At 37.4% G+C, this 24819-nt stretch overlaps 1 protein-coding gene across 2 annotated transcripts in view; it reads right to left on the bottom strand.

Moving 5' to 3' along the window:
* The window catches only part of MAEL (maelstrom spermatogenic transposon silencer), a 48714-nt gene that overhangs the window by 18970 nt on the left and 4925 nt on the right, over positions 1–24819 (bottom strand). Inside the window, exons 2-8 of one of the 2 annotated variants that reach the window (XM_017534076.2) lie at positions 15119–15202; positions 14773–14865; positions 13118–13217; positions 11692–11847; positions 10499–10540; positions 1055–1179; positions 116–170 (exon numbers count right to left, since the gene is read on the bottom strand). In XM_017534076.2, the coding sequence (XP_017389565.1) occupies positions 116–170; positions 1055–1179; positions 10499–10540; positions 11692–11847; positions 13118–13217; positions 14773–14829 (535 nt within the window). In that variant the 5' untranslated portion in view covers positions 14830–14865; positions 15119–15202. Of the gene's footprint in view, positions 1–115; positions 171–1054; positions 1180–10498; positions 10541–11691; positions 11848–13117; positions 13218–14772; positions 14866–15118; positions 15251–24819 lie in introns of those variants that run through there. The other variant, XM_017534074.2, reaches the window with a different exon arrangement.

The following is a 24819-nucleotide window of genomic DNA, read 5'->3' as shown; positions in this document are numbered from 1 at the left end:
TTAATAAATAGAAAAACACATACAGTTAGTAAATTTAGATACTTAGAAGATATCAAAATGGAAACAAATACAGATACTATAAAGCACTTCTGCAGCAACCCAGAGTTTTACTTACCTGATAACTTTGCCATATGCTTCAAACACCAGTTGACTCTGGTTCTATCATCAGACTGGAGAAAGCAAAAAAAAAAAAAAAAAAAAAAAAAAAAAAAAAAAAAAAAAAAAAAAAAAAAAAAAAAAAAAAAAAAAAAAAGAAAGAAAATTACTTGCATCTTCTCCTACTTTAAATGACTTCTAATGCTGGTCCTTTCAAAATGGTCATGGGGGCACAGAAGAAAGACTGAAGAGTTTGTGACAATGAAATGAAAACTATAAAAAATTGACATATATTAGAAAATACTACTGCTATTATTAATCAGTTACATTTATACAGAAATGTTAAGATACTTTATGAGGAGCAAGAGAGTCCTAGGGTACACAAATGAAGAAACCAATGTTAAGAAAAAGATCAGGTAATCACCTCATGGTTAGACTAAGTAGCAAAGTTAAAACTCAATTTTTCAACTCCAAGCCTGGAAGAATATAGTCTCTCTAAATATTACAAACGTAGAAGGGAAGGGGTTGCTACAAAGACACTTCTGAAGAAAAGATAATCTTGTTTGGAAAGATTGGTGTACAGAATGGAGCATCCATTCTTTATTTATTTATTTTTTTTCTTTTCCCTACACTGTACTTATTGGTAAGATATTTTGGAGCATTCATTCTTAAGAGTAAAAAGACATTGCAGATTGTTCAGAAAAAGGAACTCCAGAAAACATGAACTCTACCAAAACAGACACATATTTAGCTTTTGCAGTCTTCAAAATCCCTCCAAATTGGAGAAATTTTAAAAATAGGCATTATACCTAATTACATTCAAAACAATTCAAAATAAATATGTTTTAAGACACACAATGAATACATAGACAAAAATATACAGGCAAAAATTCTTTGGTTTATGGTTCTTTTAGTATATAAATTGATATCTTAAAAGAACTTCTAAACCTGAAATTACCTTGCAGTAGATGGGTGGCCAGTTCCCCGGATTTGGATGAATAAATTTATAAAGGTTTTGTAACACAGTTGCTTGGCTATGCCCAGATTCAAAATTTGAAATAGGAATCTTGTGACTAGAATCACCTGAGGGAAATAAAAAGAAGTTCAAACTTTGAGCAAGACAAATATTATGGGGTACGTATGGAAGTAGGGGTATAAGAAGAGAGTAGTGGGTAACACATAGTTAAGTACTTGTACCCAGCCCCATTTTGGTGAGGATTTTATGTATTTTAACCCACAGTCTTACAGCTCTATGAGAACTAAATAGTAATGACTGCTTTATAAAAAGTTATATGACGCCCACTCACAGGAAAAATGAAGACCAAGTAATTTAGACCAACTTTCTCACAGAAAATAAAAAAGCTTGAGGATATTAAGATCACACAGAGCATTAGGAATTAAGAGATTAAGAGAATTTTACATAATTTTTACATACTTTTTATATAATCTTTGAAAAGATTTTACATAATTATGTCTGAGGAGATCAAATCACAAATTTTAGCATAAAATTGTTAATTATTTTTAAAAAGATTTAGGAAGCCAGGTGTGGTGGTATGCACCTACAGTCCCAGCTACTTGGGAGGCTCAGGCTGGATCAACTGAGCCAGGAGTTTGAGCCTGCAGTGAGTTATGATCACATCACTGCACTCCAGCCTGAGTGAATGAGGGAGAATTCCATTCTCCCTCATTCTCCCCCAAACAGATGCAGGAGTTATTCAACTTCTAATGATAGACTAGGGAAAAGCTGAACAGATGAAACACCTTGTTCAAAGACCTGCAGAGATAAAAATGGTGAGGAATCATGAATCATGGGCCCAAAATCTTGGAAAGGAACAAATCTTAGAGAGCTGAATCTGGCAGTTGTATTTGTTTCTTCCCAGGGTCAGTTACCAATTCTGGAAGTGGAGATTTACAGGCTGAGAAACAGAACAGAGTTTCCACTCAACTCAGAGCTGGTAAGAACTAAATATTTTATTGCAATATTACATAAAAAATTTATAATTAAAAAAATTCCATTGTCTTCTGTCTTCCATTGGTTATGCTGTGAAGTCAAATGTAAATTTTACTAATAATCTTTTGGTGATTATCCATCCATCCTTCCCCTTTTTCTAGTAAAGGCCAGCTACAAATGGACTTTCGTAAGGTCTAAAGCCCAATTTAAAACCACCTCAATTCCTGAAAATGGATTAAGATAATCTGACACGCTAGTGACTCCAGCTTTCTGACAGACCTAATCATAAATCTTCTTTGGAGAGAAATAACAAGACCTCATATACACTATTTAGCACTCAAAAATAGACATATGAAGAGATTCTGATAGCTTTATGGAACATCAAGATAACCAACAGACTATAAAATCAACCTCCAAAAGAAGATCCCTGTAAGAGGATTATCAGATGTGTAACACTTTAAAATAACTAGGCTTATTATGTTTAGGGAAATTAAAGACAGTATTAGTAATTTCTCTAGAGCCATTAAAAATAACCAAATTCAAAAACTGAAAATCTATTCCCAAACCTATTGTATAATGGCAAAATAACCTTGATAATAAAATTAGGTAAAGTTAATCTGTCTTTAACATAAATGCAAAAGTCCTAAAACAAAATAGTAACAAACCAAACTCAGTATTTTATATGTGACATATACAGTAACCACGATGGGCTTGTTCCTGGAAGACAAGGTTAGTTTAACACTAGTAGATTACCACATGAGGCTCGTGTGGTGGCTCACACCTGTAATCCCAGTGCTTTGGGAGGATAAGTTGGGCGGACTACTTGAGATCAAGAGTTTGAGACTGGCCTGGCCAACAATGGGGAAACCCTATCTCTACCAAAAATACAAAAATTAGCTGGGTGTGATGACATGCACCTATAATTCCAGCTACTCAGGAGACTGAGGCACGAGAATTGCTTGACCCAGGAGGCAGAGGCTGCAGTGAGCTGAGATCATGCCATTGCACTCTAGCCTGGGTGATAGAATGAGACTCTGTCTCAATAAGTAAATAAATGGCCACATGAACAAAAGACACAAATCATATGACATGCAGAAAGAACATTCATTAAAGTGTGCAACTGCTATCTCCCTAGCCAAACTGAGAATATCTTGAAGATGCTGTAGGTTCAGCTCCAGACTGTCACAATAAAGTGAGTATTGAAATGTCACACAAATATTTTGGTTTCCCAGTGCATATAAGTTACGTTTACTGTAAAGTTACGACTCTTAAGTGTGCAATAGCATTGTTTTAAAAAAGAACATATACATTTTAATATAAAAATGTTTTACTGCTAAAAATGCTAATGATCAGCTGATTCTTCAGTGAGTTGCAATCTTTTTGCTGGTGAAAGACTTTTTTTTAAAATGTTTTTATTTCCATAGGTTTTTGGGGAACAGGTGGTATTTGGTTATATAAGTTCTTTAGTGGTGATTTATGAGATTTTGGTGTACCCATCCCCCAAGTAGTATACACTAAACTCAATTTGTAGTCTTTTATCCCTTACCCCCTTCCTATGCTTCCCTTCCCCAAGTCTCCAAAGTCCCTTGCATCATTCCCTTGCAACATTCTTATGCCTTTGCATCCTCATAGCTTAGCTCCCACTTATGCGTGGGAACATGTTTGGTTTTCCATTCCTGAGTTACTTCACTTAACAGTCTCCGATCCCATCCAGGTTGCTGCAAATGCCATCAACTCACTCCTTTTTATGGCTGAGTAGTATTCCATCATATGTACACAAACTTATATACTAGTTTCTTTATCCACTTGTTGACTGATGGGCATTTGGGCTGGTTCCATATTTTTTGCTACTGCAAACTGTGCTGCTATAAATATTAGTGTGCAAGTTATCTTTTTCATATGACTTATTTTTCTCTGGGTAGATACCCGGGAGTGTGAATGTTAGAATTTTCAAATGGTAGTTCTACTTTTAGTTCTTTAAGGAATTTCCACATTTTTTTTCTATAGTGGTTATGCTAGTTCAAATTCCCATGCTGGTAGAAGATCCTGCCTTGATGTTGCTGTCCAGTGACTATCAGGGTCGTGGTTGCTGAAGGCTGCAGTTGCTGTGGCAATTTTTTAAAATAAAACAATGAAGTTTGCTACATTGATTGACCCTTCCTTTTATGAAGAATTTCTCTGTAGCATGTGATACTGTTTGATAACATTTTACTCACAGAACTTCTTTTGAAATTTAAGTCAATCTTTTCAAACCCTGCTGCTACTTCACCAAGTTTATGAAATATTCTTAGTACTTCATTGTCATTTAACCAGTGTTCACAGCATCTTCATCAGAAGTAGGTTCCATCTCAAGCAACTAGTTTCTTTTCTCATCCATAAGCAACTACTTGCTCTTCTCATCCATAAGCAACTACTTGTCCATTCAAGTTTTATTGTGAGATTGCAACAATCCAGTCATATTTTCAGGTTCCATTTCTAATTCTAGTTCTCTTCTTACTATCACTTCTCCACTGAAGTCTTGAACCCCTCAAAGTCATTCATGAGGGTTGGAGTCTACTTCTTACAAACAACCTTTAATGTTGATATTTTGACCTCCTCCAATAAATTATGTATGCTTTTAATGGCATCTAGAATACTGAATCCTTTTCAGGTTTTCAATTTACTTTGCTTAGATCCATCAGAAGAATCGCCATTTCTGGCTGCTACAGTCTTATAAAACATATTTCTTAAGTAGTAAGACTTGAAAGTTGAAATTACTCCTTGATTCATGGTCTACGGAATGAATGCTGTGGTAGCAGGCATGAAAACATTAATCTCTTTCTCCACCAGAGCTCTTGGATGACTAGGTCTATTGTCAATGAACAGTAAAATTTTGAATTTTTTTTCTGAGCAGCAGATCTCAAAGAGTGGGCTTAAAATATTCAGTAAACCATGCTGTCAAAAGTTGTGCTGTCTTCTAGGCTTTGTTGTTCCATTTATAATAGCACAAGCAGAGTCAATTTAGCACAATTTCCTAAGAGCCCTGCGATTTTCAGAATGGTAAATAAGCACTGACTTCAACTTAAAGTCACCAGCTACATTAGCCACTAACGAGAATCAGTCCTTTGAAGCCAGGCACTGACTTCTCTCTAGCTATAACTCCTAGATAGTATTTTCTTCCAGTAAAAGGTGGTTTCATCTTCATTGAAAATCTGCTATTTGCTGTAGCCACCTCAATCATTTATCTTGGCTAGATCCTCTGGATGACTTGCTGCAGGGTCTACATAACCACTTGCTCCTTCACTTTGCACTTTTATGTTATGGAGATGGCTTCTTTTCTTAAACCTCATGAACCAAACTCTGCAAACTTCAAACTTTTATTCTGCAGCTTCCTCACCTCTCAGCCTTCACAGAACTGAAGAGAGTTGAGGCTTTGCTTTGGATTAGACTTCAGCTTAAGGGAATGTGGTGGCTGGAGAATGCTGATCTATCCAGACCACTAAAACTTTCTTCATATCAGTAATGAGGCTGTTTTTCGTTCTTATCATTGGTTGTTCAATGTAGTAGTACATAAATTTCCTTCAAAAACATTCCCTTTGCATTCACAACTTGGTCATCTGGCATAAGAAGCCGAGTTTTTGGCCTACTGCAGCTTTTGATATACATTCCTCACCAAGCTGAATCATTTCTAGCTTCTGATTTAAAGTGAGAGACATATAGCTCTTCCTTTCACTTGAACACTGAGAAGCCATTGTAGGGTTATTAATTGGCCTAATTTCAATATTGTGTCTCAGGGAATAGTGAGGCCCAAGGAAAGGGAGAGAGATGAGGCAATGGCCAGTCAGTGGAGCAGTCAGAACACATTTAATCACATTTATTGATTAAATTTGCCATCTTATATGGGCACGGTTCACGACACTCCAAAGCAATTACAAAAGTAACATCAAAGATCACTGATCACAGATTCACCATAACAGATATGATAATAATGACAAAATCTGAAATACTGTGAGAATTACCAAAATGTGACACAGAGAAAAGCACATGCTACTGGAAAAATGGTGCCAATAGACTTGCTCAATGCAGGGCTGCCACAAACCTCAAAATGTGTAAAAGAAATGCAATATATGCCAAGTGCAATAAACTGAAATGCAATAAAACAAGGTGTGCATGTAGAAGGAAACATCTTTATCCTGATAAAGAGCACATACCAAAAACTGGGGTGGGGAGAGAAAGAAAAAAAAAAAATACGGCAAATAGCATACTCACTGGTGAAACACTAGAAACCAGTGGTCCTGGTCAGTAGACTAAAACAAAACAAATTTTAAAAATTTTAAATGAAGATATGTAGATTAGAAAGAACAAAGTGATTTCACAGATATGATTAAGTAATTTGTTAAAACTCAGAGTTTACCAATGGGTGGGACAAAATCAAAATACAAAAGTAAACAATTAGAAAATGTAATTTCAAGGGATATAATTTATAACAGTAACAAAAGGCATGATAAACTATAAATTTAACAAATGATATTCAGATCATTAGTGGAGAAAATTATAAAATTTTATTGGAAAACATTATAAATCTAAAAAATAACAGGGAAGCCCAATATTTACAAATATAAAGATTCAATATAATGAAGATACCAGTTTTCTCCAAAATGACCTAATGTAAAACATGAAGAAACTGATTCTAAATTGTGTATGGAAGAACAAAGGGTCAGAGCAGCCATGATATTCCAAAAGAATGAGGTCAGGGGCTTGTCTAAATAGACATTATCAAACTACTACGTTTAAGAATATGATATTGACAGCAAAAAGAAGAATGGAACAAGACAAAGAGAACAAAAGATCTTCCCCCCACACAAACAGAAACATATGATACAGGTGGCACTACATATTGGAGTACAAATTCATTAAGTCAATAAATGATGCTGTGATGAGTGATTATCCACATGGTTAAAAATGAAAGTGAATCTCTCCCTCATACCATACACAAGTCAATTCCACGTAGAATAATAACTTGAATACAAAAAATAAAACCTTGTAATTTTTAGAAGAAAAGAGAGACTATCTTTACAACCTTGGGGTAAAGAAGAATTCTTAAAGAAGACATAAAACCCCACAAATGATAAAAACATTGACACATTTACTAAATTAAAAATAAAAACAAGGGGCCATGTGTGATGACTCACACCTGTAATCCCAGCACTTTGGGAGCCCATGGCGGGCAGATCACTAGTTCAGGAGATCAAGACCATCCTGGCTAACATGATGAGATCCCATCTTTACTAAAATACAAAAAAAGAAAAAGAAAAAAAAACTGGGAGTGGTGGCACGCACCTGTAGTCCTAGCTACTTGGGAGGCTGAGGCAGAGGAATCACTTGAACCCAGGAGGCAAAGGCTGCAGGGAGCAGAGATTGCACCACCGCAGCCCAGCCTGATGACAGAGTGAGACTTCATCCCAAGATAAATAAATAAACACACAAACAAAATAAGTGGGGAACAGCAGTACATGCCTCAAGTCCCAGCTACTCAGGAGAGTGAGGCAGGGGATCACTTGAGCTCAGGAGTTTGAGGCTGCAGTGAGCTATGACTGCATCTGTGAAAAGACATCACACTCCAACCTGGGCAACATAGCAAGACCCCATCTCTAAACAAAAAAAAATTTTTAAAGTCTGTTCATTAAAAGACACCATAAAGAGAGTGAAAATATAAGGCACAAACTGAAAACAGGTATCTGCACACAATTTAAAAAACCATCGGCAGATAAGATAGAGGAAACTTCCACAAATCAGTAAGAAAAATGAACAATTCAATAGAAAATCAGTGAAAGATACAGAGTTAAAAAATACAGGAAAGGAAACATATACATCAAGCTTGCACAACCTGCAGCTTGCAGGCCTCATGTGGCCCAGGACGGCTTTGAATGCAATGCAATACAAATTCATAAACTTTCATTATGAGATTTCATTATGAGAAAAAATTATGAGATTTTTTTGTTTAACTCAACAGCTATTATTAGTTTTAGTGTACTTCATGTGTGACCCAAGACAATTCTTCTTCCAATGTGGCCTGGGGGCGAGGCGTGGTGGCTCACACCTGTAATCCCAGCACTTTGGGAGGCTGAGGCGGGCAGATCAGGAAGTCAGGAGTTTGAGATAAGCCTGGCCAATGTGGTGAAACCCATCTCTTCTAAAGATACAAAAAATTAGCCAGGCGTGATGGTGTAAGCCTGTAATCCCAGGTACTTGGGAAGCTGAGGCAGGTGAATTGCCTGAACCTGGGAGGCAGAGGTTGCAGTGAGCCAAGATCGTGCTACTGCTCTCCAGCCTGGGCGACAGGGTAAGACTTCATCTCAAAAAAAAAAAAAAAAAAAAAAATGTGGCCCAGGGAAGCCAAAGGATTGGGCATCCTGATATATACAATATGTTAATTACATAAAAGTTGAAAGAAATAAAATTAAATATATCATTTAAACAAATATGTACGTGTAGTAAAACTATTCAGAAAAGAAATACACAAAATTCAAACACAAAATTCAGAATCGTCATTTTCTCATAAAGAGGGAAGGGGATGCCATTAGGGAGAGATATGGGACTGGCAATGCACTATTTTTTCAGTTGACTTGTGGGTGCTTTGTTGTTCATTAATGTTCTTTATACCTAAAATAAATGTTATAATCTGTTCTGTGTATAGAAGCTTCCTTTGAAAAGCTGATGGACCTTTTGTATAGGAAGCTGAAAGCAAATTTCAAAATGTTGATGTTTTAAAGCAGAATTTCTCTCAAGAAAATCATGAACCAGTAAAATGGAGAGAAGCAAAGCTCCTTTGGTTAAACTGGGCAAGGAGAAGAACCAAGACCTCCTATCCTTACACTCATAGTTCATAAAAGATCAGACAGAACAGGGGTATTTGAGAGATCAATACGCATGTTCCTTAAATACCACTCATATTCTTCATATCCACATGTAAATTCATTCCACTGTGTGACTATATGAAACACAGTCTCCTCTAAATCAGCTCAATTACATTAGCATAGGCATTTTTAGTTATTATGGTGACAGGTGACACTCTAATAGTCATTTATCTTATTTAACTGGCATATTTCCCAGGATTATCAACTTGGCAATTTAAGACGCACTCAAATTGGTAAGCTCCGAACATTTTAAGTTTCCTTGAATGAGAAACATTGTACTCAGTTTTGCCTACATTGAATAATTAAGAAAATATTCCTCGAGTCTTTAATAGATTTGTTTAAAGAACCATACTTTCTGTTAATCTGATTTGAAAAGGTTGTAAAAATAGGTTGTCAAAAATAGATTTTTAAGAAGGAATTAACAGAATCAAAACAAAGAAGAAACAGTAAGCCAGTAACGCTCTCATAAATGAAGGTCTGGCACATAGTAGGGATTCCAATAAACCTGAAACAGAGTTTAAGTAAATATGTGAAAATTAATTCACTAAGTTTCTATTTATATATATATATATATACATATATGTATTTAACTGCTGTCTATGTAGTTCAGCAACCTTAGATGATGTAACAGTTGGGGATATTAGCTATGTTCACACTTCAAAGTAAGTACAGAATTCTTCTTCCATATTGTAATTTTTTTTTCCATTTAAAGCTATGTAAGAAGGAACTTCTAAAACAGTTCTCCCTTACGCTTCTTATTCCGTAGCCTACAGCCCAGATTCCAGTCAAATAATGGATTAGTACATATTAAGAATTCAAAATACACAACCAAATATAAGTCCAAAATATGTTCATCCATAAAGAACAGTGTTATAAGTATTATAGCTGTTTGTTATGGCAGATTTGAAAAACTTACTTCTAATTTCAAACAATTCTACAGGCTAGTTGTCTATATTTTTAAGTAAAAACAATTACAGACAGGTATAATTAAATGGTCCCTAAGCACTGACAGTTTTAATTTAATATACATAAACCTATTATGATTTTCATTCTATTTAAGCAGAAACTACTAAATCCTAGCTCCTAGAAAAAGAGTTTAGTTCAAGGGTTTAGGTATACAGTCATACCCTTTGGTTGCAAAATACTTAGAAGACTGTTTTCCTTATCTAAAAAATTCAGAACTCTTTATTTTTGAAGTATTAACTTTTTAAAAACATTTGAAATGGACATCCCTGAAAATGAACCTAAATCTAAATAATCTGAGACCTCTTAAAACACTGCTAAGTATCTGGCCACTAAGAGCAGCTGACCTTGAGGTCAAAGGATATACACAGAAAATAAAATGACAATTCCCTGAAAGGAAAAGGGACAATATACTATCAGTCTATAAAAAATTTAAAGATCACAGATACCATCTATCACTTCTATGCAGATTCTCTAACAATAACCTAAGGTTATTTTCCACTTAGTTTATATTTTGTATGTTAAAGGAATAAGTCTAACCAGGTATGAATATATTCAATTCACAAATCCTATCTCATTCCTTTATACTTACTTGCAGCCTGACAATGAAATCGAAATCCTCGTGGAATTTCACCTATAATACAAAACATGTAATTGAGAAGCAGAAATTTCAAAAGTTCTCTAGTAGTGCTACAGTAATACTCCATAGGATGACCAAGTTGTAACAAAGAAGGGTAATTTTTATTACATGAAAGTACAAAGGACTTGTATAGGGTTTATTTTTAACCAAATGTGTTGGTTTGAAATAACTGTTGAAGAAGTTGGTATATTATCTAAGCTACTTTTAAAAGTAAGTTACTCCTTACAGAGAAAGAAATACTAGATAAAGAAAGCATGTGTCCAAAGAGTTTTAGCTCCGGGTCCATGAATGGGCCTCAGGGGGTCATAAGGGCGTTGATACAGCAAGGTGTATATGTATTTCTCAGAGGAAAAACAGTCCCCAATTCTATCTTTTTAATATCTTACAACCCATGTGGGGAACAGCAGTTCTTTGACTTGCCCTAAGTAGCAACACTCACAATTGTGAGTAGGATGATTAATGTTTTTGTCCTCTAAAAATAAGGAGGAAAAAGTGCCGGGGTTCCTAATTAATTTTAAAATAATCGACAAAACTGAAAATGAAGTCACTTCCCCAATCTCTTCTCCCTATATATTTTTCCTACTTACATTCAAGGATATAAAATCCTATGTCTTCATACCTATTCTGCTTTTTAACGGGATGGAGCTATAGGAAGAAGAGATGCTGATAATATCTGAAAGCCGATTAAGTATTAGGCTATTTCCATATTTCTCATCTATTCCTTAGAACAAACAACCTTCCAATAGGTATTATCCCCACTTTACAGATGAGCTAATAGGTTCAGAGAGGTTAAGTAATTTCCTCAAGGTTACAAAGCAAGAGCAGTTTAAAGAGCTAGTCACTACCAAGGTGAAGGATGAGGTAGAGAAAGAAAAGACCATGGCATACACAGCTTTTAGAAAATCCCAATATGTAAGGCCACAGGTAGGTGAATAGCAGGCTATGAATTGTTCAAATAGTCTATCTCAACAATACTGATTTTAATGGTAACTTGAGGTTAAAAGCCTAAACCAAAAAACCCTGTGTCAACACCTAATTTCTGTCAGTTTTTCCATAAGAATTATGAAGTCTTGTTTTCAAGATTAAAAAAAAAAAACAAAACATGCACTTTTAAGGTCTAGCATCTACTCTAACTGACTACTTACCAGGATTTATAAAACTGTGGAAATCTGCCATAATACCATCTTGGAGAGAATATTTAACACAGCCAATTTCACAAGGGAGGAAGCGCTGTTCACAATGAGGAGGTAGCTCGCCATGGCTAAAAATGTTCAAAAAATAAAAAATGCCTCCAAGGAAAGCTAAAAAAAAAAAAAAAAAAAAAAAAAAAAAAAAAAAAAAAAAAAAAAAAAAAAAAAAAAAAAAAAAAAAAAAAAAGGTGAGATAAAATGAACAATGAATGTCTCAAATTTACCTCTTCCACAAAAGCCTCTTTAGTTCAAGAGAAATAAGCGTTTTAGAACAGTTTTCTTTTTGTTCCTATATTCCTAAATGAGCTGGAAAAGAGAAAACTAATCAGCTATACCAAGTAAAGAAATAAAAATTTTTATAATTACACTTATCAAGGATTAAAGTAACCACTCTTTGCATGAAGCAACAAAATTATTCTAACTTGCAGCCAGCTCTACATAATTCGGCCATACATGAGCGCCGAATCTCAGGAATGACGTAAGAGCTGTGACCCTTATTCAACAAATAGGTTTGAAATGAAGCTGAGTAGAATCAATGTAGAAAGGCTGTAACATAAATCATAAACAATTTAGTTCATTCTTTTTTCACTTTTCACCAATACATATAAGACCATCTATAAATCCTCCAAAGGAATAAAGGAATGTGAGAACGTGTGAATTGTTATTTACCAAGATAGGCCACATTTAAGACTGTTAAAAGTTCATTAGTGTTCAACAAAGGCAGAACACAATAAAAACCAGAAGGAATAGCAAGGATCCTTATTTAACTACGTTCTCTTCTTGGCAGGTTCCACAATTCATTTGAACCTTTATAACTCCCCTCTACTATCCAGGATTTTTAAAAATTTTATTCTTAGTTAACAATAATAAAATATATTTATGAGATACAATGTAGTTTTGATACATGTATACATTGTGGAATGATTAAATCAAGCTCATTAACAATGATAGATATCACCTCACTTTTTTGTGGTGTGAATATGTAAAACCTACTCTTACCAATTTTGAAACATACATTAACTGTAGTCATCACACTGTAGAATAGATCTGAAAACCTTATTCCACTTGCTTACTTTTGTTTTTGACTTAAGTGTATTTAAGTGTCCCATTATAAATAAGTCTAAAAAACGCCTATGTTTAACAACATATGAAGTGGTAGAAACAGAGACCAGATTTTTGGTAAAAAACAAAAACAAACAAACAAAAAACTCTCTTATTTCAACAAATTACCTGATCTTTTATAATGTCAGCACCATAATATTTAACACTTGTAGTTAATTACTTTGAAATAGAGGATCAAAATGAATAGAAAACATTTTTATTGACAAATATAGTGTTTTGGGCACTCATATTTAAGCAAAATATTTCAGGATTACTCTACCTTGCTCACTTTTTAAAGACAAAGTTGACATATCTGGAGGTGAAACATTCTGCTTTGGTACAAGCATGCCTGGCCTCCTCAGTGGTGTGAAAACAGGTTTCTAAAGAGGAAGAGAATGATTGGCCACATAAACTCTTGCTGGGCACTTTAGACCATATATTAAAATTAACTAAACAATTGCAAAACCACCTATAGATTACCAAGGTCAATGAATCCAATGAATAAATGTATCTATCAATAATACCAACACCCAAAGGCAGAATAACAAATCTATAAATGTTCTGAATCAGAAGGGGAATGGTAAATAGCCAATACCGCTATTACTGAAAGCCATTTTGCCCACTACTGACTATCTAAGGTAATCATCCTGAGTCACTTACTATATGCCAGGCCAGTGGCCAAAAGCACACTATTCCCCAAAGTACTTTAATATTGCTTGTAAAGTCAAAACCAGATTATGTTGCCTCTAAGTGTCACATAACGTACACGTATACCATAGCTTAAGTTTTGAGGGAAGGTATCTTGTAAGAACAAAGCTTGCAAGTATAGCTTCTACTCATAAATGTACAAAATAAAAGTATCTCTTGAATTTCAATCCAATGTTGACAGTTTAAGAATGGAATTTTACCATGTAAGAATGGAAAAAACAAAGGGCGGGGAGTAGGACCAACAATTACCTTGCGTTTTCCTGATACAAATCAACAAGAAAACAAATTTTATTTAGTACTTTAACATTTTACTACACAGAAATTTACCCAAATAAACTGTATTCAACTTTTTTTTTTTTTGGGACAGAGACTTGCTCTTTCGAACAGGCTGGAGCGCAGTGGTGCGATCTCAGCCCACTACAACCTCTGCATCCCGGGTTCAAGCGATTCTCCCATCTCAGCCTCCTGAGTAGCTAGGACTACAGGCGCCTGCCACCACTCCCGGCTTTTTATATTTTTAATTTTTTTTTTATTTGCCCCACCACTCCCTGCCCCTGCAATTTTTAATTTTTAATAGAAACGGGGTTTCCCCATATTGGCCAGGCCAGTCTCAAACTCCTGACCTCAAGTGATCCGCTCACCTCTACCTCCCAAAGTGCTGGGATTACAGGCGTGAGCCACCGCGCCTGGCCTATTCAACTCCTGTAAGACATATACACATACACCAGCTAATCCAAGTCCTGTTATTCCAATATTTTAAACACAGCAGATGGTTTTGTTTCAGATATCATTTTTAAAGAATGGTATATTTTACTAAAGGAAAAAAAAAAGAATCATCTAAACTACTTGTAACAGCCCCGTGCCCCCACATCCCGGCCCAGGCTCATTTAATCACAGAGGAGCTGAAAGAGACACCTTGATAGTATAGTCCCTAGATGTTACACTCCCATTACTGATCAAAGCGTATTGTTTTCGGGTTTCCTAACCATAATTCCCCAGGCCTCTCACCACCAAATTCCACCAATGTGTGTGCATGTCCTAGTTAAGGAGTCTCTAGGGTTTTTTTTAACAGGCATTCTGACACCAGGGGAAAAGAAGAACGTCGTCCTCGCACTAACCAAATCCCCAAAGCAGTCTACCCTTGACATTCATTCATTCACTCATCCAGCCTTTACTGAATACGCCCATGTGCCAAGCAGATGGCTGCTCTTCTTTTGCTGACTTTACCTGCTTCTCTGAAGGCCCAGAGTCCTTTCCCTGAGCGGCTCTCCACTCTCGAGCCATTTCTGCGTATTTCTCCTTTTCTTCCTCCCTCAGAAGCTTTTGGAGATTGAAAAGGTAAAGAAGAGAAGCAGCCGTGAGGATGGAGTGCTCTGGGGCCCCCAGGCAGATGCCCGGACATTACAGGAAGATGGTTCTGGCGTTAGTTTGCCCAGGGCTACAAACGGGGGGCTTTCCGCTTCCTCTGGCAGGGCCAAGCCGCCTGACCTCCTCGAGGCCTTCTGCCCTCCCGCCTCACCCTCCAGCTTGCCCAACTGCCCTGCCCAGCCCTCTCACTCCGCTGCGGCCTTACCGCCCAGTCTGTGGAGCAGTAGGGGATGGCATCAGCGACGCGAGCCACAGGTAGACCTCGCCGTCGTAGTTCGGGGATCTTCTCCTGCACGAAGAAATAGTAAGCATTCCGGCTGGCCTTGCGGTTCGGCATGGCAGAGAGCTCAGGATTCCGGGCCTCAGACAGCACAACCCACCAGGGCCCTCGCCGGGCTCCCGCCCTAAGTAACCGAGGTAGGCGCCTGCGCACGCAGCCCGCAACTCTCGGCCAATCAGGACGCAGCGCGCAGTCGCATTGACCCGCTGGAGGACAAACAGCCTGAGACTGGAAGATTCCGGCTCGTGCCGCTTGCAGGTGAGGTGGGGGGAGAGCGAGGGCGTAGGTACCAAGTACCTTGATTGGCTGGGTGCGTGGTAGGCGGAGGCATTGTCACGTGGGAGGCCTGGAGCAATTTTTGTACATTATTGCGTAATGTCCGACAAAATAGGTAGAAAAGAAGAGGAGCTGCGGGTGCTTCCCCGTTTTACATCTACAAACGGCCAGCTTTGTGCTAAGCACTGTGAAAAGTGTCGAGTGAGGACATAATGAGGAACCGGGCACATAAGGTCCTTCTTGTCCTCAAGTTTACAATCTAAAGAGGGGAGAGGATGACAAAAACCAGTGAAAACAAAAGCGAATCTTTTATAAGTGCACTTTAAAATAAGGGTTAGAAAAAAACATACAGGAAGAGGTTAAGATTTTAAATATCCTTGAATAAAGTTTTATAGATTTCCTCATAAAAGTCTGTCAGTTTTATTCCTAAGTAACAATATTTTGAGTTTTTATGAAAAATTTCTTTTTAAAAATTGTATTTTCTAATTGGTTACTGATGTCTAAAGAAGGTATTGATTTTAGTGTTGGTCCTGTGTATTTAGTCACACTACTGATCTCTCATTAATATTAGTTTAAATCGTGCTAATTGGTTCTTTTGGTTTTCTAGTTATGTTTTCAAGAGAAAATTCCTTTCTCAGCTCAGATTTCTAAGTGTGTGTATACATGGTGTATACATATGTTTTAAAATCAAGAATGGCAATTGAACATTTGCTAAATTTCTGGATCTTTTCAGGTAATCACGCAGTTTTATTTTTATTTTTTTGAGACAGGGTCTCACTGTCACCCAGGCTGCAGTGCAGTGGCACAATCTCGGCTAACTGCAACCTAGACCTCCTGGGTTCAAGTGGGACCTCACACCTCAGCCTCCCGAGTAGTTGGGGCTACAGGTGCACACCACCACGCCCTGGTGATTTTTCTATTTTTTGTAGAGATGAGGTATCCCTAAGTTGCCCAGGTTGGTCTCGAACTTCTGGGCTCAAGTGATCTGCCTGCCTAGACCTCCCAAAGTGCTGGGATTACAAGCATAAACTACTGCACTGGGCCTAATTGCCTAATTTGTTAACATAAAGAATATCGCTAGATTTTTCTAATGTTGATGCATCCTGCCATTCCTAGTATAAACTATTGCTGATATGAGGCTTTGCTTATTTTTTTAAAAAAACATAATACAGAATTTTGGCTTCCTTGATTGCAGTAATATTGAACTATATAGATTTTGTGGTATTTTCCTTACCAAATATTGGTATCAGGGTTGTGTTCAGATTGAATAACAGATGGGAATTATCTATTCCTTGACAGTTTGGTAGAGCTTATTAGTAAAACTCTCTGATCCTGTTATATCTTTGGAGAAGAATTCACCTTTAACTACCATTTCAATATCTTTTGTGTGGTTTATAGTCCTCTCAGTTTTCCTAGTTTTCTTCACCTAATTTTTATAATTATATTTTCCTAGAAAAAGTTTCTATCTCAATTAGATTTTTCTAGTGTATTGGTATAAAATTTGGCAAGGATCTGAAGCAGCTGGAACTTTCATACCTTATTGGTGGGACAACTGCCTGAGTTTCTTATACTGACCATAGGACCCAGCAATTCCATTCTTCTAGGAAAATGAAAATATATATCCACAAAGCCTCGTACATGAAATTTCACAGTAGCATTATTCATAAGAGCTCCAAGCTGGACAACCCAAATGTTCATCAACAGGTGAACTGATAAATTATGTGTTCATGTAGTAGACTACTACTCAAGAATGAAAAGGAATGAAGTATTGATATTTGACATGGATGAATTTTGAAATTTTGTTGAGTGAAAAAAGACATACATAAAAGTATACATATGATGTGATTCAGTGTATACAAAACTTGAGAAAAGGTAAAACTGTAGGCTCCAGATCAGCAGTTACCTGGAGCCAGGAGGTAGGGAGAGGAGATTGAGAACTGACACAGGGAACCTTCTGGGTTGTTGGAAATGTTCTCTACCTTAATTGTGGTGATGGTGGCTATTAGTATTATATATTTGTCAATATTCATCAAACTATGGACTTAAAATATGTGCAATTCATTGTGTGTAAGTTATAGTTCAATAAAGTTGACTTTAAAAAACAAAAGATTAGCATAAAAATCAATGTAACACTTGATTGTAACTTTAAACACATACACTACACACACACCCCTCTTGTCCCCTTCCTTTTTATCCCTAATATTATTTATGTTTTCCAGGTGGTTTTCCTTAATACTTGCCAAATTTTGTTTATTTTATTGATCTTTTAAAAACACTTTTGGTTGTATTGATCCACTTTACAGTTTTTCTTTCCCTTTTCCCAAATTTCTGCCTTAAGTTTATTAATGCCTTCTTTCTACTTACTTCAGACTGTTTTGTGTTTCTTTTTTGTTTGTTTCTTGAATAAAAAGCTTTGTTCAATTCTTTTTCTTGCCTGCTTATTATGTTTCTAATTTTTCCCTTCTCTGCGTTAGCTGGAGTGATCAGTACTTTTTGCTGTAGTTTCTTTTCCACTGGTTTTAAACTTATACATTCGACTTTTCTTCATTCTGTTTTTACTCATAAATTTTAGTGTACTTGTTTTAAAACTTTTTATCACAACTTTTATAGCTAATATGTATTCATATTCCCTCTTCCCAAATAGACAAGAAGCTTAGAAAATTACTACTTCTTCCCACTCAGACTTCCACTCCACCCACCACCATCCCACTTCTGTCTCCCACATTGGTGTCAACTGGGATTTTAGTTTCACCTTGCCTTTTTTATAACAACATTTAGATATGACTGAAGTATAATAAACACAATATATCTAAAGTGTACAATTTGTTGAGTTTAGACATATGTATACACCTGCGTAACCATCACTGCCATCAAGATAATGAACATATTCATGCTCGCCTTGGCAGCACATATTCTAAAATTGAACATATCCATCCCCCAAAGTTTCCTCACCACTCCTTTATGATGCTTGAAGTTGCCCATGGCTTACTGATGCTCTGTTCATTTTTTCCCTTCAGTCTTTTTTCTCTCTTTCATTTTGCATATTGTCTATTGCTGTCTTTGTATTTACTAATGTTTTCTTCTGTAATGCTAATCTGCATTAATCCCATCCGGTGTATTTTTCATATTGGATTATTTATTTTCATCTCTAGAAGTTGATTGGGTCTTTAAAAAAAATCTAAAAATCTTTAAGCATATCTCTCCTTAACATCGTCTATCCTTCCTCTACATTTTTAAACATGGAATACAGTTGACACATGTAATATAATTATAATAATCGTTAATTCTTGTCTACTCATTCTATTATCTGTTTCATTTCTGGGTCTGTTTCTACTGATTGATGTTTCCTCTTATGGGTTTTAATGTCCTGCTTCTTTGCATGCTTGTTAATATTTGATTGGATGCCGGTAATTATAAATTTTACCCTGTTTAATACTGCATATTTCTATATTCTTATAAATATTCTTGGGCTTTGTTCTGGGACACAGTTCTGTTACTTGGAAACAGTTTGAGGCTGGTTTTCACTCTTTTTAGGCTTGCTTTTCTGCTCTGTTATTTGAGATCAGAGCAATCTTTAAAGCTAATTTTCTTCTCTACTGATATAACATCTTTTTGAGTACTGTACTTGATATTCCATGAAATTTGGAGCCAAATTCCACTTTGGCTGATGGGAATACAAACTATTTCTAGTCCTATGTGAATTCCAAGGATGGTTACTTGTAATCCTTTCAGGTTGTTCTTTCTTTGGCTCTGTATAGTTTCTTCCCACACATGCACTAATCAGTATTCAGCTCAAGCTTCAAGGGAGATCCTTACCACATCTCCAGAGCTTTCTTTTTTTTCTTTCTTTNTTTTTTTTTTTTTTTGTCATTATGCTGTTCCCTTGTTTCTGGTACTCTGCCCTGCAAACTCTACCCACTGTGGCACACCTAGACACGCAACTCCATCTGCTCAACCCAGGGAGACTCCACTGGGCTCTGCCCAGGTAACCCATTTTGATATTGCTTTCTGATACTCTCTCCAGGCAGCTGCCTGTGGTAATCACAGAACTCACCTTGTTTGCTGCCGTTCTTTAAGGGATTACTCATCTCTGTTCCCTGATGTCCAGTGCCTGGAAACATTGTTTCATATGTTTTGACCAGTTTATTAGGTTGGTGCAAAAGTAATTGCAGTTTTGTTTCAGGGTACTGAATACATTCATTTCCTGTTACTTCACCTTGGGCAAGATGGCTTTTTCATATTTCAACATTTTAAAAACCATATTTAGATTTAACTACTGAATTTCTATATAAGTGATCAGGGAAAACCTCTGTGAGGAGCAGGTGACTTTAATAATGAGAAAGGATGGAGGGAATAGAGCTAATCATGTGAAGAACTGAAAAAGAGAGTTCTAGACAGGGGGAATGGTATGTGTAAAAGCCTCAGGTGATAAAGAATTGGGTATCTTCAGAACAGATGGAAGACTGGTTGTTAGTGTTGCTGTACTGTATCCTGTCAGGCAGAGAATGGTGCCTGCCGAGGCTGGAGTGATCAACAGGGATCTGGGATTGACCGTGACCATTTAAGGGGTTCAAGTATTGCTCTAAGTACAATCGATGTTCATTTAGGAAGTTATTTTATATTTATTTTTGAGATGGAGTCTCACTCTGTAGCCCAGGCTGGAGTGGCAGGATCTCAGCTCACTGCAACCTCTGCCTACAAGGTCCTGGTTCAAGCAATTCTCCTACCTCAGCCTCCCTAGTAGCTGGGATTACAGGTTCGAGCCACCATGCCCAGCTAATTTTTGTATTTTTTAGTAGAGATGGGGTTTCAGCATGTTGGCCAGTCTGGTCTTGAACTCCTGACCTCGTGATCCACCTGCCTTGGCCTCCCAAAGTGCTGGGATTACAGGTGTGAGCCAATTTGCCTGGCCCATTTATTTTTAATTGATAGATAAAATAGTATATATTTATTGTGTACAACATGTTTTGAACTATGTATATGTTGTGGAATGGCTAAATTGAATGAACTAACATATGCAATACTTCACATACTTATACTTTTTTTGTGGTGAGAACACTTGAAGTCTACTCTATTTAAGGGTTTTAAAAAACATGTCATGTTTTCTATTTGGAGAAAGGGTTCAAAGCAGTAAGAATGGGCATGGTGAGACCAGTTAGGAAGCTCTTTCAGGAGTCCATGTGAGTGATGATGGTAACCTCGAACAGAAAAGAAAGGCTGTGCTGAAATTTTATTTTAGGAAAAATAGAACTAGCTTACGGATTGGTTGTGGGAGTAAGAAAAAGGAGGAGTCCTAGGATTTTGGCTTCAGTAACTCACTGGCAAACAGTGCTTTTACTAAAATAGGGAGGACTTTGGGGCAGAGGGAGACAGCACTAATACCAAGTGCTAATTCCAAGGTCCAAAGCCAAAGCTGCCAACTCCAAGTAATTTATATTGTCAACTCCTCTCCTTTATTTATTTATTTTGTTTTTTTGAGATAGGCTCTTACTGTGTCACCCAGGCTGGAGTGCAGTGGCGTAATCCAGCCTCAGTCCTGTGGGCTCAAGTGATCCTCCCACCTCAGTCTCTCAAGTAGCTGGGACTACAGGTGTGTGCCACCATGCCCAGCTAATTTTTGTATTTTTTGTAAAGACTGGGTTTCACCATGTTGCCCAGTCTGATTTCAAACTTCTAGGCTCAAGTGATCTGCCTGCCTCAGCCTCCCAAAGTGCTGGGATTACAGGTGTGAGCCACTGCTCCTCTCCTTCTTTGATAAAATTGATTTTTTTTTCATTTTTCTTTTTCCTTTTTTTTTTTTTTTTTTTTGTTGAGTCAGAGTCTTGCTCTGTCGCCCAGGCTGGAGTGCAATGGCGTAATCTTACCTCACTGCAACCTCCGTCTCCCAGGTTCAAGCAATTCTCCTGCCTCAGCCTCCCAAATAGCTAGGATTACAGATGCACACTACCACATCTGGCTAATTTTTGTATTTTTAGTAGAGACTGGGTTTCACCATGTTGGTCAGGCTGGTCTCAAACTCCTGACTTTGTGATCTACCCGCCTCAGCCTCCCAAAGTGCTGGGATTACAGGCATGAGCCACCTGTGCCTGGTCTGATAAAACTGATTTTTTTTTCCATTTTACTTAAGTCCTATATAAACAGAACGCCTTTCTCCACTTTCCAACTAGTCTGTTTTTTTTCTATTCAGAAATTCTAAAGGGTGGCAGGTTTGAGTTGAAGTATGTGGAGGGGGTGGATGAAGAGTTCTATTATGGACATGTTCATTTTGAGATGCCTACTATATATTCAAGTAGAGATGTCAAGTAGGCAACTGACCATGTAAGTCTGGAGTTCTGGGCTTGAGAAAGACAAGTAAGCCACATAAAGATGGTATTTAAATTCATGAACTAGATGAGATCACTAAGGAGACAGTGAAGAGAGAGAGAAAAAGGATCCAGGATGGAGTCCTGAGGAACTCTAGCATTTACAAGCCAGAGAAGGAAGACCCAGTAAAGATGACTGAGAAGAACATGTGAAAAAGTAGGAAGAAAGGCAGAAAAACCAAGAGAGGGGAGTGATTTCAGTAGCGAGTGGTTCATTTATTCAATAGATATATATTAAGAGCCTACTGAATACCAGTCTCTATTTTAAGCACAAGAATGGATTGAATAGAACAAAGCTTATAATAGAAAAAAAAAAGGCAATAGAGAAATAAACTATTACGTATATAACAAGATGTCAGATATGTTATTGGACAATAAGTCCAATGACGAAAAACAATGCAAGATATGGGAATAGCAACAGATAGAGGGTAAATTTTTAGGGCGGTTAGTAAAGGTCCTATATAAGGAAATGAAATTTGAGCAAAGACTGGAAGGAAATGAGCAAGCAAACCATCAAGATATCTAGGGAAGAGCATTCCAGGCAGAAGGAATAACAAGTGCAAAGGCTCTGAGGTGGGAGCATATCAGATATGTTAGAGGAACAGCAAAATCAGTCATGCAGCTGGAGTAAAGTGAGTGAGGGGGAAAGCAGAGAGAATATTAGAGAGTGAGCTAGGGCCAGATCATATAGGATTTACGAGGCCACCATAAAGACTTTAGATTTTTGTCTAAATAGAGGAAAACTATTGGAGGTTTGGGTGACTATTATTTCTTTTTTTAAAATGAAGTATGAGGTGTGATTATCAGCCAAGTAAGTCTTATACAAACCACTGAAGAGCACCACAAGTGTTCTTGGAAAATATGGCTGAGATTTTCCTGATGGTAGTTTAAGTGAAGGCCCAACACTATTCAATGTGCACCTTCCTTCCTGTGCTAATAATAATAATAGTAGTAATAATAGGTGACATTCATTGCAAGCTACATCCGGCTGTCTGCTAAACACTCCACAAGGGTTATCTCATTTCCCTTTCACAACAACCCTATGAAACAGATTCCATGATTATCCCCATATTGCAGGAAAGGAAATTGGGGCTTAGAGTGGTGAAGTGACTTCCTCATGCCACAGAGCCTTTGAGTGACTCTGACATCTGTGAGATCCCTGCTTAACACTCATTCCAATCTGTTTATCTTAGATGTTCAAGGTTGTTTATTACCTGATGGTTTGCCAAAGTTAAGAGAGAAATTTCTGAGTACCATCTAGACATTGTCTGAATGTGCTTTCAGATTCTTCAGTGACTTATCCTGATGTCTGGTTGATTCCTCCTCCTTGCAATATACATGTGAATTCTACCTCTTGTGACTCCTTGTAATGTCTCTCTCAATTGATGTTTGCGTTCTCTTTGTGCTGCCTCTTGTTAGGTGCTTGTTACTTCTTGGGATCTTGTAATGAGCTCTCCCATGGAAGAGACCTCTATCTCTCTCCGTCAATTCATCCTACACCCTGTGGCCACAATACCTTTGCCAAGACACAGGTCTGATCTTGTTCTACTTAGGAATTCTCATGGATGGTATATTGCCTGTGGAATTACATCCAGATCTGGTAGCCTGGTTTCCCTTGTTGAACCTCAGCCTAGCTTTCCGGCCTTATTGCAGACTGTGCCTTTTGTAAACCCATGCTCTGGGTAGAAGTTCCTATTCTCACCTCTGCCTGTTGCTTGTGCATCTGTACTACCTTCTGCTCACTCTCTGCCACTAGAAATTCTGTCCAGATGATGTTTAAAGCTTAGCTCTGGGGTCACCTTTTAATGAAGATATCTCTGACCAGCGCTACTGATAAATAATTGGCCCCCCACTTAATTTTCCTACCAAACTGGTACATGTCCTAACACAGGCACTGTCATACTATCATACTTAAAAACCACATATTTGCCTCCCTCCCTCCTTCTCTACACACATGGTGACAATTCAAATGTAAGCTCTTTGACATAATGGGCTGTGACTCATTCATCTTTGAATTCGTATTCATTTTTAATTTCTAGATAGCATAGTGTCTAGAATATAGTAAGCATTCAATAAATGTGTATGGAATAAATGAATGAATTCAGGGAAGAGAAAAGGAGAGAAGATGAGGAAGAGGGAAGATGAACACACTAGGGTCAGTTTGTAATTAACTAGACAAATACATAATGATCATCTGTATGTATAAGGCACCTACTCAGAATTGGGGAAGGGGTACAGAATTAACACTTCTAGGAGAGATCCTCACGCTGCTACTTCAACACGAAGGTTAAGGCTGCTGTTTTCTAACCCTGGTCTTTAAAGCCCACATTCCCCTTCTCTTGCTTGAGCTATTATTTTCATGGTACTCAATCTTCTGGCCTTCTTATTGTAGCTCTCTTCCCTGCCTATTTTCTGGGGGTGAGGTCATCGGATGACATATTTGTTCTGGCTCATTTCCCTCTCTCGGTTTCTGTTTTTGACCTTTGCCAGGGACTAAGGCCTCTAGGAGAATGCGTAGGGCTGGGCTCTGAGAAACAATCTCCTGGCTAAATTACCAAGACCCAGAGCCTAAGGCAGCTTCATCTTATAATCTATAGGCAGCCAGTTCCCTTTTCTTCCTATAGCCTTTGGGCTGTAGGAAGCTGCTTGACCACTGGAATAAGAATTGCTCTGCTGCTCATCTTGGGGGCTGTCAATGCTGTTCTGGTCTCCAAAGGATGCTAACAATGAAATAAAAACAGAAACAAAAGGGAAAACTGAAGGCAGGGCTCCTAAAAGAGCATTGACCTTCATCTCTGGCTGTGTAACTTACAAAGAAATTATAGGTTGAACTGTCAGTCAGTAAAAGCTCCCAAGACTCAACTGCTTATAATTAACTTGATTAACTGCTCACGACTGAGACATAATGAGAGCAGGTGTACATTTGGGGGCTTTGTATCTGGCTAAAGATACAGTCCCGACAAAACACCTGTCGCTCCTTCTTGCTTC

Source organism: Cebus imitator, unplaced genomic scaffold, assembly GCF_001604975.1.
Source record: "Cebus imitator isolate Cc_AM_T3 unplaced genomic scaffold, Cebus_imitator-1.0 Scaffold84, whole genome shotgun sequence".
Taxonomy (NCBI): Eukaryota; Metazoa; Chordata; class Mammalia; order Primates; family Cebidae; genus Cebus; species Cebus imitator.
Note: the sequence above shows the minus strand (reverse complement) of the source record. Positions and strands in the feature narration are given on the sequence as shown.